The sequence below is a fragment of the Zootoca vivipara genome, chromosome Z, assembly GCF_963506605.1.
Source record: "Zootoca vivipara chromosome Z, rZooViv1.1, whole genome shotgun sequence".
NCBI lineage: Eukaryota > Metazoa > Chordata > Lepidosauria > Squamata > Lacertidae > Zootoca > Zootoca vivipara.
Window position 1 is genome coordinate 10,220,327 of NC_083294.1, and position 14,847 is coordinate 10,235,173.

Here is a 14,847-nt window from a genome sequence, read left to right on the forward strand (position 1 = left end):
GGTAGAACATAAGAAGCCCTGCTAGATCAGGCCAATGGCCTTTTAGTCCATCATCCTGTTCTCATAGTGGCTGACCAGGTGCCTGCGTGGGAAGCCTGAAAGAAGGACATGAGCACAACTGCACTCTGCTCACTTGCAATTCCCAGCTACTGGTATTCAGAGACATGATGCCTCTGACCGTAGAGGTAGAACGTAGCCACCATTTCTAGTAGTGCAAGAGTGTCCCTCTAGCAGGCAGTAATGCAGTGACATTGGGGAAGCATTGCAAAACAACCAATAAAGTGGAACTAATGAATTGCGGTGTCAATTGCATTTTGCAGAATTCCCCCTTTTTAAAAAAAAAAAAAAACCCAGCACACCAGTCTGGGGCGGTCCTAGGAGAGGCAATAGATGTGATTCACTGTTCCTCTTCCTATGTATCCAGTGTTACTCCTACTCACAGTAGACCAATTAAAATAAATAAATAAATAAATATGGCCAATGTAGTGTCTTAACTTGAATTCACATATTTCCCTGCCTCCCCACTCTCACTATCAACCCCTGAACTATTTCTGCTTCTGGAGCTTTCGCTTCTCACTTTAAGTTAAGCAGGGACTGCTTAGGATCTGACACAGGAAGTACAACTAAGAAGGATGCACAAGTCCTTTGTACTTCCTGTCCTCCACTTCTCTCCCTCCCCACCCCACAATCCTGTAATGTCTATTATGCTTGATTGCCATATTCCATACCCCTCAACCGTCCCGATTTTCTCGGGACATCCTGAAATTACAGAAGCTATCTCGGCTTCTGGATTGTCCCGTTTTTTGGTGCTGTGGCTCCTGTGAGAGCGCAGCACCAAAAGAGGCAGTGAAGGGCCTTGTTATGATGACAAGAAGGAAGAGTGAAAAGAGCATGTGTGCGAACTTGTATTTCTCAGGGTGTGGGGGGGAGAGGGAGAGGGGAGGGGGAGAGAAATCCGGGCGATGGTCACGTGGTTGCACAGTGGAGTCGTGCATCTCTGGGCGGAAGAAGGAGGTGGCAGCAACAGCAGCAGGAGCAGCAGCAGCAGCAACAACAACAACAGCAGAATTAGTAGTCGAGCCAGCTTGCTGAGGTCACATATGGCAGTGTTACCCACTACCGTGAGTGCTTCCTTCATCACACGCCGCTGTGTCGGCCCCTCCCTCCCCCCCCCTGCACGGGAGGGGATGGTGGTGAGTTAGAAAGCGGCTGAGGTATTGAGAAGGGAGAGGAGCACGGCGGAAAGAATCCCAGCGTCGCTCCAGAAAGGCGGCCAGTTTGAGTCCCTCCTGCCCTGCGCCTCCTGTTGTTTTCTTTCAGGGGGGGATGTCTTCTGCCGCGCCCCCCCATTCTCTCTCTCGTAAGTTTGCTGTAGGAAAGGAAGAAGCATCCCCCCTCCTTCCCCACATGTACCTTCACTCTTGGACCCCCTAGCTCTAACCTGCACAGGGGAATGTTTTCTTGCCTCCCTCCCCGCCCAACATGCTGCAGCCTGGCTTAATAACAACACCATGCATAGCGCTTAAGTTCTCTGTTGCACTGGGGGGAGGCTCTTTCTTTTCTCATCCCTTCAGGTTGTGACTAAGCATAATTTGCCCCACATAACATAACCCCCCCCCCATTTTATTTGGCAGAATGCTGGAGGGTTTGTGTAGTCTGTGTACTCCCCTCCTTCTGATGAAAAGCCAAATCTCTTCACCACAGTTAGGGTTGTCAACAAACCATGGCCCAAAATGAAATTTAGAAGCAAATGTGTGACAGATCTTCAGAGGGATCCCAAAGTGGGAAACCTAAAGTGGTTGGCAAAATGTTCCATCTTGAATAAAAAAATAAATTAAAGAGAGCATTTCTGAGCTCCACTTCCCAGAATATCAGTTCCTGGGTTGTAGCCAATATTAATCCTAGTCAGAGCAGGCCCACTTAAGTTAATAGATATGACCAGGGTAGGTCCATAAATTTTAAGTGGGTCTACACTGAGTTGGACTTGGTTGGTTAGAACCCGTTCTGTCTTATTGGTAGGCAGGACCTTACCTTTGCTCTTTGATTCTGAAACCACACCTGGACAACTCTGACACTGAGGCCTGTTTCAGCTGCTAGTGTCTCCCTAACCTGCAACAAAGGTAAAAAGATGGAATAAGTTGTGGAGCTGAAATGGAAAGTTGCTGCAATCAAACAAAATGCCCAAGTTCTCTCAACTCTGAGCCCTGCATTTCCAAGAAACTGCAGGGACATCCAGAAGAATAAATAACAGGTTCAATGCTAAGATTGTAGAGATGGTGAAGTTAATGAGACAGAAGAGGAGATGAGAGTTCAGTGAGTCAAATAATAATGCAAATAATGCAAACAATTTTATTTTTCTCTGTGTGTGTCTACAGTCTTGGGACCTGCAAAGATTTGAATGAATGCTTTGGCAGTGCCAACTTTGCCATGTCAATGCCTATATTGTATTGTGCTTTTTGGTAGAGAGGTCCCTGGCACGGACTGGCTGAGTGAGTGTGATGTAATGGAATGTTCACAAACATTCTTCCTGGAAACTGATTTCTTAAAAAATGACCTGTCAAAAAGTTTGGCTTCTGCAGAAGAGAGGGGAAGTTGTCTTTTTGGAAGCCATCCAAAGTCACAAAGGACCTAGGGGCAGGAATAGAAGTCCACAAGTTGTACACACCACAAATTTAAATAATACAGTTTCTCTCAAATAATCCTGGGAACTGTGGTTTGATATGGGTGCTGGGAATTGTAGCTCTGTGAACGGTAAACTACAGGGGTTTTTTTTGTAGCGTAGAGCCATATGCTTTGTATGTGCTTTCAATGCATGGTATGTACGCAGTCACAATCACTGCCAATGGGCAGCATCCTGCCCTGTATCAGAGTGCAACAAGCTCAAATAGGGAACACCTGCACCTGCTGCCTTACACAGCATCTTCTGCCTCATTCTACCTAATGGTTGGGCTGACCCTAAACTCACGATTCTTTTAGCTGAAGATGCCAGTTGATGTGTATGCTTTTGCCACAACCATGATACAGAATCAGATTGTGAATGGTGGTGTTTGAACAATGACAGCCTACCTTCCTACAAGGCTTGGAAGATACTTCAAATGAAGCTTTGAAAGCTCTCCTCTGCTGTGTTGTGAGTATCGTCCGCGGCCGCTTTGGTCTCCTTGGGTCCTTCCCGTCGTCTCCACCCTTCCCTGGGTTTGCTTGTCCTTTGGTCGGTTTCACATCCCCATCCTCATCATCACTTTTAACTATTGGTCAATTGCAAATGGAACAAATTAAAATACATGGCCACTCAGCCCACACAGGACCACCAAAGGCCCATCCAGTCATCACCAGGTTTCCCCTAGTGACCAGCCAGATGCTCCAAGGCATTGGTGAGGAACCTCAGGACCAAGGATCAAATGCAGCCCTCTACCTGGCCCTCAGAACTCTCCTTACACCATGCCCCTCACTTGCCCTCCATCACATCCTCAGTATTTTTGCCTGGCTTGAATGTTGTCTATGAACTCTGATAATTCCTCCTGCTTGTACAGAAAGAGGATTGTGAAGAAACTAGCATGATATATAAAGATAGGTAGCATCTACATTTGTTGCTCCGCCCACCTTTGTCTCTGTCTCCTCCCACCACTGGAATGTGGTCCTCGGGCTGAAAAAAACACCTCCAGCAGCCCTACCCCAAGGAAAGACTAGGAATAGGGCTTGCAGGCAATAGGAACATTAGCTGGTTGGTTCTTACCCTATTCTGAAGGAGAGTTGTACGTATGTCTCATAAGTCTCCCTTTCAGATTTAACTATTAATAATCTAGTAATAACTTTTGGCACCAGGTGCCATATTCCAGCTTTCTGAATGGCAGGAAAGTACTTCAGCTATTGTGTGACACACTTCATTTACCCATTGAGGAACACTTATAATCTGTGGCACCATTAACCTAGAACTTTGGGGCAGTTGTCTGGAACCCTTTTCGGCAGCATAAACAGGAGGACTCCCCAATTTAAGCATTTCTAACTCATCAATTTTTGAAGTAATATACATTGCCACAGGGGATGTCATACCAATGGTGGGTGTGGCCAGAGGGGGGAAGTGGGGAGTGAGACAGGTGTGCCTCTGACTTTTGTACAGCAGACTACAGTCAAGCACTGCAAAATGCTGTTGTTTTCAAAGGTACATCAATCTAGCTGGTCGGTTAAGATACATTATCACAGTTCAAAGGACATATTCCAGCCAAATCAAAGCACTCAAGTATGGGGTGGAGAAAATCTAGTGAGGTGGCTGGGTCTTGGCCCGGGGGAGACTCCCAGAGACATTTGTCCCTCTGGCTTGAGGTTCCCAAACTCTACATTATTTATTTATTGCATTTATATACCACTTTTTCCTCCAAGGAGCTCAAGGCATAGGTGCCAACTCCCAGATTTAAAAATCCAGGATCGGCACCAGAAGTCGCACTGCGACCATTTTGGAACCGGGCAGAGCAGCACTGGAAGTCGCTTCTACGCATGCTCTGCCCATTTCCAAAATGGCTGCAGCGCCAGAAATCGCTTCTGCGCATGTCCAGAGACTCCAGACATGCGCAGAAGGAGCCTCCCTGGGCCAGTAAAAATCCAGGGGATTTACGGGATTTTTTTAAAATCCGGGCTGCCAGCGGGAAACGGCTGGGGAAACGGGGGTTTCCCGGGGAATATGGGAGACTTGGCAGCTATGGCTCAAGGTGGTGGGCATTGCTTCTCCTCCTGCCTCACAACAATACAGTGAGGTAAATCAGGCCGAGGTACAGGTATTGGCCCCAAATCATCAAGTGAGCTTCCTGGTAGCATGGGGATTCAAATCCAGGTCTAGCACTCTATCAGTTACACTACACTGGCTCTCATTATCGTCCAAAGGGAAAGAAAGGCAGGAGCTTTGCTTCAGAGATTGAAATTACCTAGCCACGTGACTGAACACCATTTGAGAGGACTCACCTGAATCTGAGTCATCAGGGCTGACAGAGCTGAGCAAATCTTTCTCCTTTTCATAGTCACTCTTGCAGAGCAGCTGCCCCTCCTTCAGCACAAACTCATCTCCCTTCCTCAGCTGCCGCTCACAGACACAGCAGCAGAAGCAGCTCAAGTGGTAGACGCACTCCAGAGCCCTCATCACAAACTCTGTTGGGGCAATCTTCTCCATGCACCCACTGCATTTTGCAGCGAACAACCTATTGGAGGAAGAAAGGAGAATACTCAGGTCACGAGGCCGAGGCTCCTAGCAGGATCCCAAGTTGGAATTCCAGAACATAAGAAGAGCCAAGCATCTTGTTCTCCCAGCGGCCAATCGGACAGCTGTGAAATCCAGAAACAGGACCCAAGCACAAGAACCCTCTCCCCTCCTGTAGGTTCCAGCAATTGGTATTCAGAAACGTTTCTGCCTCTGGCCATTGAAGAAGAGCACAGGCATTGTGGCTAGTAGCCACTGACAGCCTTACCCTCCAAGAGAGGAGAAAACCTGGAATGAAAATCTCCTGGCATGAATTTCCTTGTAGAAGATTATATGACACCCCGGATATGTATTCTGCAGTGCTCACATACATTTTATACATTGCAATTATTTTTGTTGAGAACAGAACCCCCCCAAAGCTGCAATCTAAGTCATGTGTAGGGTTTGAAATACATTTTTTTTAAAAAAAAAAAAGTATTACATTTCTGTCTTGCTCTTCCTCCAAAGAGGTCATCAAAACATATGGAGGGTACTCAGTAAAATCAAGGGAAAACCAGGAGTAGAATGGCTTGGAACCTCAATTCCAAGAGACAGGCCCAAGACACTTTGTTGGATACACAGCACTGGATTACTCAAGAGGCTTTGGGCAGCATCAAAGCAAGGGCACAAAAAATAAGATTTTTTTTTAAAAAAGAATTTGATTTTTGATTATTATTTTTTAAAATCATCTACTAACATAGATTGGAATAATTCAAGGAAATCAGATTCTGTTATGTGCTGCAAATCTATGCTTTATTAACAATATGTTCTTCTGAGTTATATGAACTTTGGGTTTTTCCCCCTTATCTACATATTATGCATATAAACATAAAAACATTGTGCATTGCATAATTTGTTTTTCTGTTTTTATTTCTGATCACTGAGATAAGAGGCAGGATGAAATGTAACCAATAAAATATTATTTCATGGCTTTGTGTTGCTTTTATTCTGAATCACACAATCTTTTCAGTGCATAGGACCTCTAAAGGTCTTAATCTGGCCCTGTGCATACAGTTTGTGTTTAGTTTTCTGCCATTGTATAGGAGCTCCTTGGTGAAGCCCCTCATAAAACTCTCTTGACGCAGCCATAGAATCAGTAGTGTCTGGTGCCCACTGAGGCTACTGGAGTGGAATGAAATGATAGGTAAAATGATAGGCAGGGTCTGAGCCAATGAGAGGCAGAGCCAACTAATTATACCACTGAGTTCTACAAGGACAACCATGAGACTAAGCACGAGGAAGAAGGTGACAGGTAGTGCCGCCACCCCCCGGACTGGTTTTCAACAAGAAGGCATACAGCTGTGGGCTGTCTGAGGGCAGATTGAGATGGGGGGAGGGCTAGTAACCCTCTTGCCCTAGTGGACCAGCCTCCGTTGCTTACCCCAGGACACACTGAGAGGGAGAGGAAGCATCTTCCAGCTTTTGGTAGCATCCAAGCATGCTGAGACCCCCATTCTTTTCTCTTTTCCTTGCATATGCAACCAAGGAAGTACTTAAAAGGATTAAAAGCGTGCACAGATCTCCCCTGCCCTGGCTCCCTAAACCGATTGGGCTCTGTTTAATGAAGCTTGCCCCTTGAACTCAAAAGGGGCGTGGGGAAGACAGGATGCCTTCAAAGGGTTTCAAGAGGATCAGCGCTAATGTAAAGGCATCTGCAGATGGGCAGTCCATTCAGACCGTTGCAAAACCGATTGCGCTTCAGTAACATTCAATGGGGTGAAGGTAATGAGGGGTGGAAGCAGGCTGATGTTTGGCAAAAGCATTTGGGGAGGGGAGAGAAGCTTTCAGGTGGGGTGGGGGATTTATCATGCTGGGGGGAGGGGGAGGAAGGGGTAACATTGTTGCTCTGATAAGCTTTCTGCTGTTTTTATGGCATTTTGTCCTTTCCACGGATGATCGTCCAAATGTAAAATCGGAATGCTTTCAAGCAAAAGGCATTTATTTAACCCCTACTCCCCAATGTAGGACCCAGGACATGACCCAGCCAAATTTGAGTGCTTTCACTGTCCCAGTGAGTCCTTGACATCACAGAGCAAAGGAGGAAATCCACAGAGGGATGGAACAAACAGTCTGTTTCCGGGCTGTTTTGCACATGTTCATAAATCTGTTCCAGTCCAATAATAATAATAATAATAATAATAATAATAATAATAATAATAATAATAATAATAATAATCTGCATGAAAATTCATATTTGCATGCCTCTTCATATTTAATTTCACATTTAAATACAAAATGTGCATTTCTAAATGTATTTTATCCATAAAAATAAGCTTTTTACACACACTTGAGTACTTTTTAAAGCAAAAAACTGCTTGACAAATTTCAGTGATGTGTGAATTCTGAATGATAAGAGTGTTCTAATGTAAGTATTCATTTGTAAAGGGCAGATCTGGTCTGTTCTGTACTGGAATTTGCAAATAATTAATTTCTCAGGCATCTATTCAGGAAACAAATTTCATTTCAGCCTGAACAGGCGCAAAGAGAAATAGGGTTGTATCCAACTAACTTCAACTCAAGAATAGGCCCATTAAAATTAATAGACTTAAATCCACCATGCCCCTCTGTTTCAACACTAACCATGCCCCTCTGTTTCAACACTAACCCTGTTGAAGGCTAGTCCTAGTCTAGACTAACACTCGATGCTGCTTATCCTTGCCACAAAGACAAAGGATTGTAGTCAATGCTAGCCCTCCTCCTTAAGTACCGGTACATTCATTCCAATGGGTTCTTCCTGAATAGGACAAGCATTGGATGCAACTAGAGAAGGGAAAACCTATCAATTATGATTTCTCTCAATCTTCCAATCCTTGATTCTCCATATTTCCACTTGAGTTGCAATTAAGATATAATAAAAGTCCTCATGAAAATTCACAATTTTGATTAATATTTTTCCTAACATTAAACACTTTTTCTATGCAGTTTTAACTGGTATACTCTTTCTTTGCAGAGCAGTCTTGATGCTACTTTAATAAATGTATACATATTTATACACACTTCACTCTAGAATATGATTTATTTATTTATTTTGCACATATTATTTGACTGGAGAACTGCATTGCAAAATTCAGAGATCTGCGAATTTTGAAGGACTTCTGTGTTTCAGTTCATGTATTGTTTTGGAAAGTGCAAATTACATCTGTTCACTTAGAAAGATGAACTGAATTGAATCTCTCCCTCCTCCCGAGGCACAACCCATTACACTCCACTTTTGGTTTCTTGTGGATATGGAAAACAGGGTTCTGGGATAGTCTAGAAAAGCCCCCCGCTTTGAAACATATAAGCAGATCACCAGGAGCACCTTTCAGCCCACCCACATCTGCTCCCTTGTTGAAAAAGAGTGGGGCAGCCCAACATAAGGAAAGGGATATTTAATTCAGCTCAGCCAGGGGGGGGGGCTTTTTTTAGGACATCAAAAACACACACAACAGGAAACTGAACTTGACAAATGACCTGACTTTGATATCTCTTGATCAAACCCACAGCTCATTAGATGGCTTAGCATTATAAACACAAGGCAGTAAACCTGTTGAAGGCTTAGGAGGGAAGTTGAGCAGATGACCCATGTACAGTTTCTGAATCAAAGCAATAAATCTGAGGGCAGCAAAGCAAATGGTCTGATCAGACACAACAGTGTTCTCCCTACCCAACTCTGTTTGCAGATTCCTCCCCCGTAAGAAGTGTCTGACTGGATCAGATCAATGTTTTAGTGTCAAGAGTTGAAAAATGAATTGCCTCGTTGTGTCTTGGTTATGAGAAGTAATGTTCCTTATCGTAGGCTTTGCAGATAAGCTAGCATCTTGACTACTGCATCTGGTTCTGGGTGCCAAATTGTTAGAAAGATGATAAGCTTCTGGGCAACCTTCTGGGGATATCGCACAACTGGTGGGGCAAAAGGCAAATGTAGGCAGGGCAACACATGCAAATTTAATATTTGTACAGCTGCAAGATGTCTGTCTCAGGTTCTGGGCACTCAAAATGTGGAACTTCCATTTAGCTTTCATGACTAATGGTCATTGGCTGGTCAGATTGACACACACCCTTTGCATGGCATGGAAATGCAAAAGTGAGTTGGGGGTGGCACACAGCACCCAAGAACTGCAGTGGAGTCTGTGCATTAGACTGACTCACCAACCTCACACTGCCCTTAGCTAACACTGCCTGCCTTCTTGCTTTCATCCTGTCCAGGGGATGGCCCTGACTGTCGCACTCCTCTTTAGTGCCAGTGTTGCCCTTGTAGAACTCAGCAAAGAGGAGAAGGAGGGGCAATAAAAATTAGTTAGTTCTGCTTATCATTGGCTCAGGCTCCATCAAAGGTTGGTCTCTCTGCCTTCTGCCCTAGCTATCTTACTAAGCAACAGTCATGGCTGGTAAAGAGTAAAGGGAGATATTCATCAATGGAGGATGCTACAGAAATATGAATGTTCCGAGTATGCCTGACAGCATGAAAAGGGGGCCTTTGCAGTCTGTGTGGCTACAGGTGGATTGAGGCCATTACACCTTCCTGCACCAGGCTCCAGCCATCTGGCATTTTGTACAGGACAGCTGATTTATTGCCTCCCTAGCTTGTTATCTCACATTTAAATTCGACCCCGTTCTCCTTCCCTCAAATCACCGTTCTGCACTGTTTACTCTTACAATAATGTCCAAGCAACCTAACTTTTACCTTTTCAATCGCCTTGCCCGGGTCTTTAATTTCCTCCTGTTTGTGGGGCAAATAGATTGTAATGGTTTTCTTATAACTCATTTATTATGCAGAGAGAGATAACCAGCCATACTGTGTCAGGTTTGCTGTTCACATTAAGTGTGGTTCAAGAGGTTCACCAAACATCGCAGAGCCGTAACAAGGAAACAATTCAATGCATCGTTTGGCCATTACTGCAGACCAATATTACAGAAACTATGATGAAACCAGATTTCATTCCTGCTTGGCCCACCGATTGCAACCTGTCAAATACTCTGGGATTTTAAATCATGTTTCCTTTTTTTTTGAGTTTCTTTTATATCACTGGCCAAATGCTAACTAAACAAATGTAGCTTTACAAACACATACTACACCCAGGGCAGAAGTTGATAATGCGCAAAGCTCAATGCTTTCAAAACATCACATATGACCATGCAGAGCCAGCGTTTCTCAACCTTGGATTCCCAGACATTGCTGGACTACAACTACCATCAATCCTAGCCAGCATGACCAGTGGGCAGGGATGATGGGAGCTGTAGTTCAATAACCCCTGGGTACCAAAGGTTAAAAATGGTTGGGTTAGAGTATTGGACTAGGACAGGCGAGACCAGAATTCAAATCCCCACTCTGCCATGAAGCTCTTGGGCCAGCTGCTTCCTCTCCGGCTAGCCCTACCACACAGGGTTGTTGTGAACTGTGTACACCATCTTGAGCTCCTTAGAGAAAAAATGTGTGATATCCATGCAATAAATAATAACAGCACTGCATTCATTGCCCCAGTTTTCCCTCTGGCTCTGCCTACCACTGGGCATGTGGGACATAAATGTGATAATAAACAAAGAAACATATCCTCAAGGGACCCTTGAGAAACATATCCTTGGGACTCTCGTACCTACGGGACCGCCTCTCCTGGTATGCCCCGCGGAGGACCTTAAGGTCCACAAACAACAATACTCTGGAGATCCAGAGCCATAAGGTGGCTAGATTGGCCTCTACTAGAACCAGGGCCTTTTCAGTATTGGCCCCAACTTGGTGGAACGCTCTTTCCCAGGAGACCAGGGCCCTGCGGGATTTGTCATCTTTCCGCAGGGCCTGCAAGACAGAGCTGTTCCGCCTGGCCTTTGGGCTGGACTTAGCCTGACCCCTGTGTTTTCCTCCCTCATGGCCTGGATTTATGGACTACTTGAAATGAGGCTGCATTTTAAATTTTAAATTTTAATACTGTATTTTAATCTGTATTTTAATTAATTGTTTTTATGTTTTATTGTGGTTTTGTTGGTGTGAGCCGCCCTGAGCCCAGTTTTTGACTGGGGAGAGCGGGGTATAAATAAAAATTTATTATTATTATGAAGGATGAAACCTTCCTGATCTTGCTACCCTTCCATGAGCTGGTATTTTCTCCTAACATCAATTGTTCCTTTAATACAAAAGAAAAAACTGTTTTTAGGACTAATCCAGACCACTGGTTCCTCTTCCCTCAATATTGTCTAATCTGACCCTTGGAGGCTTTTCGGGGCCTCTCAGAGAGAGGAGGGTTTTTCTTCATCACTTCTGAGGTTTTTTTGTTTTTTGTTTTAAAGGTGAAGATGGCAAGGCCCAGCCTGGGACTCTCCACCTGAAGCCATGTGTTCTACCACTGACTGAGCTGTGCTTTAAATAATATTTTTTTTTCTTACCATACCTGTTCACATTTACAGGTAGAATTTAAATTCATTGCTCGGCCCACTTGTGCCTCTGGCTCCTCCTGCTACTGGGCATGTGGCCCTCAGAAGGTTGATCAGAAGGCAATGTGGCCCCCAGTCCCTACCTCTGTTCTATAGAGCAAACTGGCCTGTAGCCTTACAGTAGGAAAACCCTGGCAGGACTCAGTAGCTGGATCACAGCCTAGCTTTAAAGGGGCGGTGCGGTGGGGGAAGAATGTTTTCCAAAGGATTCAGAGTTTCTTGCAGTGAAGGAAACATTGACTGAAGGGATGCGTCCTCTGCTCAATAATCACCCTGTAATTGACAGTGGCCCGTTCCATCACTGTCGCCTGCACAGATTCAATGGCATTGCTCCCTCCCAGCGCTTTGATGGCAGAATTTATGGGGAATCAAATTATTGCCGCAAGAAGAGAATTAAAACGATCCTTCATTTGCAAAAAAAAGTCCCCGAGATTGCCTCAGCGTTGCTCCACCTTTGGGAGTCTAAATGCGTCTCCCCCTCCCGCAACACCCATTGCTCTTTACAAGCTCGGCAATTGCACGCTACAGATTATAGCTGCAATTTTCTTCTAATCTGCTCTGGAGCCGAGAAACTGTTTTATATAGAGAGATTAAAAATAAAAAATAAAGTTCAGGGCGCTGGTTGAACTCATTAAAAAAAAAGAGCAGCACAGGCAATTAAAAAAAGTTGAATGGATTAACGAGCGGCAATTATTTGGGGGAGAACTGTCGTTTCAGGCTATATGCTGCAAAGGGTTGTGGGGAAAGGGTAAGCTGGAGTTACCGTATATGTGTGTGGTGTTTGGCTCTGCATCCATGGGAAACATGCCACAACAGCCACAAGAACATCAAATGGTATTAGGTGCATATAGATTCATCCACGCACACCTGTAGGAACTTAGAAGACTCGGCAAGATTGATTCCGCTTCAACAGGTGAATCAGACCTAAATATTGTTACACACAACCCCAATCTCTGAGCGATGCGGAATTCCAGAGGTCCCAGGGGCTTAATCAGGGTTCATGTTTCCTTCGGGAATGAGGGACAGCGGAGACTGCAGTGTTCACTCTCTCACACAGATTTTAATTGTAGCTTAAGGTATTTTTGTATTTTGAATCTTTATGGAGATTCAGCAATTGTGCTTTTTAAAAGCAAGTTACTAGCACTCATGGTGGCAGTGACGGAAATAAATGTGGACAATGTGGATTGAATAGGGAAGCTAATGGGTTTTAAGTACATCACACACACACACACACACACACACACACACACACACACACAAAATGGTCAGGGGAAACAAGAGTCCAGCCACATATGGAGGGCCACACAGGTCCCCTCCCCATTCCTGCTCTGATTTTATTGCTTTCCACCACATGGTCTCATGTGGATCACATGACTTGCACAGGAGCGCAGCCAGGAAGGTGCGCACCCCTGTTTTCGGCCTCAACATGTTGGAGGATATGCTCTGTCTTGTGCATCCATGGGGCTATTAATGCTTCATAAGCAACAGCACTCACAGCCTGATCATCAGAGATAGAAGGAACTACAATCTCTTCCTGAAATCTGGGGCAAAGCTCCCCCTAACCCAAAATGCACTTTATTGCTTCCGTTACACCCCATTAAATATTTTCCTGTTTACTATATATACACTGCACTCTTTCCTTGCTGCCTCTCTGTTCCAGCTACACTCACTTAATGCTGCTTTGCATTCTTCCTTCTGCTCTGCCAGTTTCTTCTGCTCTGCCAGTTCCTTCTGCTCTGCCAGTTCCTTCTGCTCTGCCAGTTCCAGGTTGGCAGGAGCAGGGACCGAGCAACGGGAGCTCACCCCGTTGCGGGGATTCGAACCGCCGACCTTCTGATCGGCAAGCCCAAAAAGGCTCAGTGGTTTTAGACCACAGAGCCACCTGTGTCCCTTGGTAACCTAAAGGTGTAATCTTCTGCCCACTTCCTTGGAGTAAACCCCATTGAACTTAATGGGACTTACTTCTGATTTTGATGAATAGGATTGCCCTGTATGTGAGTTGCACTTAGTCCCTGTGGGAATCAGTTAGACTTAATTCATTCCTAACTTATGAGACCTAACTGCAACTGTCTTAGTCTGGATCCAACTCCCTGCACGTACAATAAAAAGATCACCATGAGCGTCAGATGCTATTTCCAACCCACGCAGGGGGAATCACCAAAGTGCGATGCGGCCCTTGGAAGCATGACACTACCCACAATAGCCTACTTTGCCTTACACCAAAATAACCTCGGTGCAATTCTAACAGAATTAATAACTCCTTAATGTTTTTGTTTTGTCTTGAAGGATGGTGAGGGTGGCGGGAATGACTTATGGACAGGATTTATAATAGCCCTTTCTTCTCAAATGGGAACATTAAAAAGAGGAGTGTGTGTGAGAGAGGGGAGAGTTGGAGCTTGAATAAAACAAAATAACTTCATATGTTGGTTTTCAGAGATACAGTACTGGAGTTTCTCATGCCCAAAGCCCATCAAGGAAGCCATTTAGTTGCTGATTTGCAAGGGAGGGACTCCTTAGTCCTGCGGTGTTAATGTCTTTCCAGTGGGGGGTCTATTGCCAAATTCCAAACTCATCAACACAATCTATTATTAATAACCCCTCGAAAGGCTGTTGTGGCAGCATTATTGCGGAAGGCACTGAAAGCTTGGTGGTGTCATCCGTTATCTAGATTGCGGGTGGGGGGTATGGAGGGAGGGGGGGAAAACATAGGGAAATAAAACACAAGCGTCGACATTTTATAAACAAAATGTTTCATGTGCTACATCTCCTCGCCTTCCCTCCGTATAAAAACAGTGGGGTGCAGGAAGAAGATACTGGCAGAGATTTGCTATTGTGGGGCGGGGAGAGGAGCTGACATTTGGCTGCAAACTTTGCTTCCTTGATTTGTTGCTTGGGAGAGTGAAGAAGCATGTTTCTATTCCTCCTGCTCCCAACCCTGCAAAATAATGAGCTCCCACTTCATAATAACATTAGAAGATAAGAAGAGTCTGCTAGATAACTTTAAAGGCCCATCTAGTCCAGCTTCCCGTTCTCATAATGGCCAACCAGATGCCTCTTGGAAAGCTCACAAGTAGGACCCAATCGTTGCAGAAGCACCCTCCCTTCCTGCAGTCTCCAGCATCTGGTATTTGAAGGCATGCTATCTTTGGCTGTGGAACTAGCTCATCATGGGTAGCATCTGTTGATACTGTTGATAGCCTTGTCCTCCATAAACT

The 14,847-nt window shown here is 44.9% G+C and overlaps 1 protein-coding gene across 4 annotated transcripts in view; it reads right to left on the reverse strand.

Moving 5' to 3' along the window:
• The window catches only part of LMX1B (LIM homeobox transcription factor 1 beta), a 160,611-nt gene that overhangs the window by 18,696 nt on the left and 127,068 nt on the right, over positions 1-14,847 (reverse strand). For all 4 annotated transcript variants that reach the window (XM_035113357.2, XM_035113358.2, XM_035113355.2 and 1 more), the window contains 3 exons: positions 4,954-5,186; positions 3,067-3,245; positions 2,032-2,109 (listed from right to left, as the gene is read on the reverse strand). In XM_035113357.2, coding sequence (XP_034969248.1) covers positions 2,032-2,109; positions 3,067-3,245; positions 4,954-5,186 — 490 coding nt within the window. The remainder of the gene's footprint in view (positions 1-2,031; positions 2,110-3,066; positions 3,246-4,953; positions 5,187-14,847) is intronic.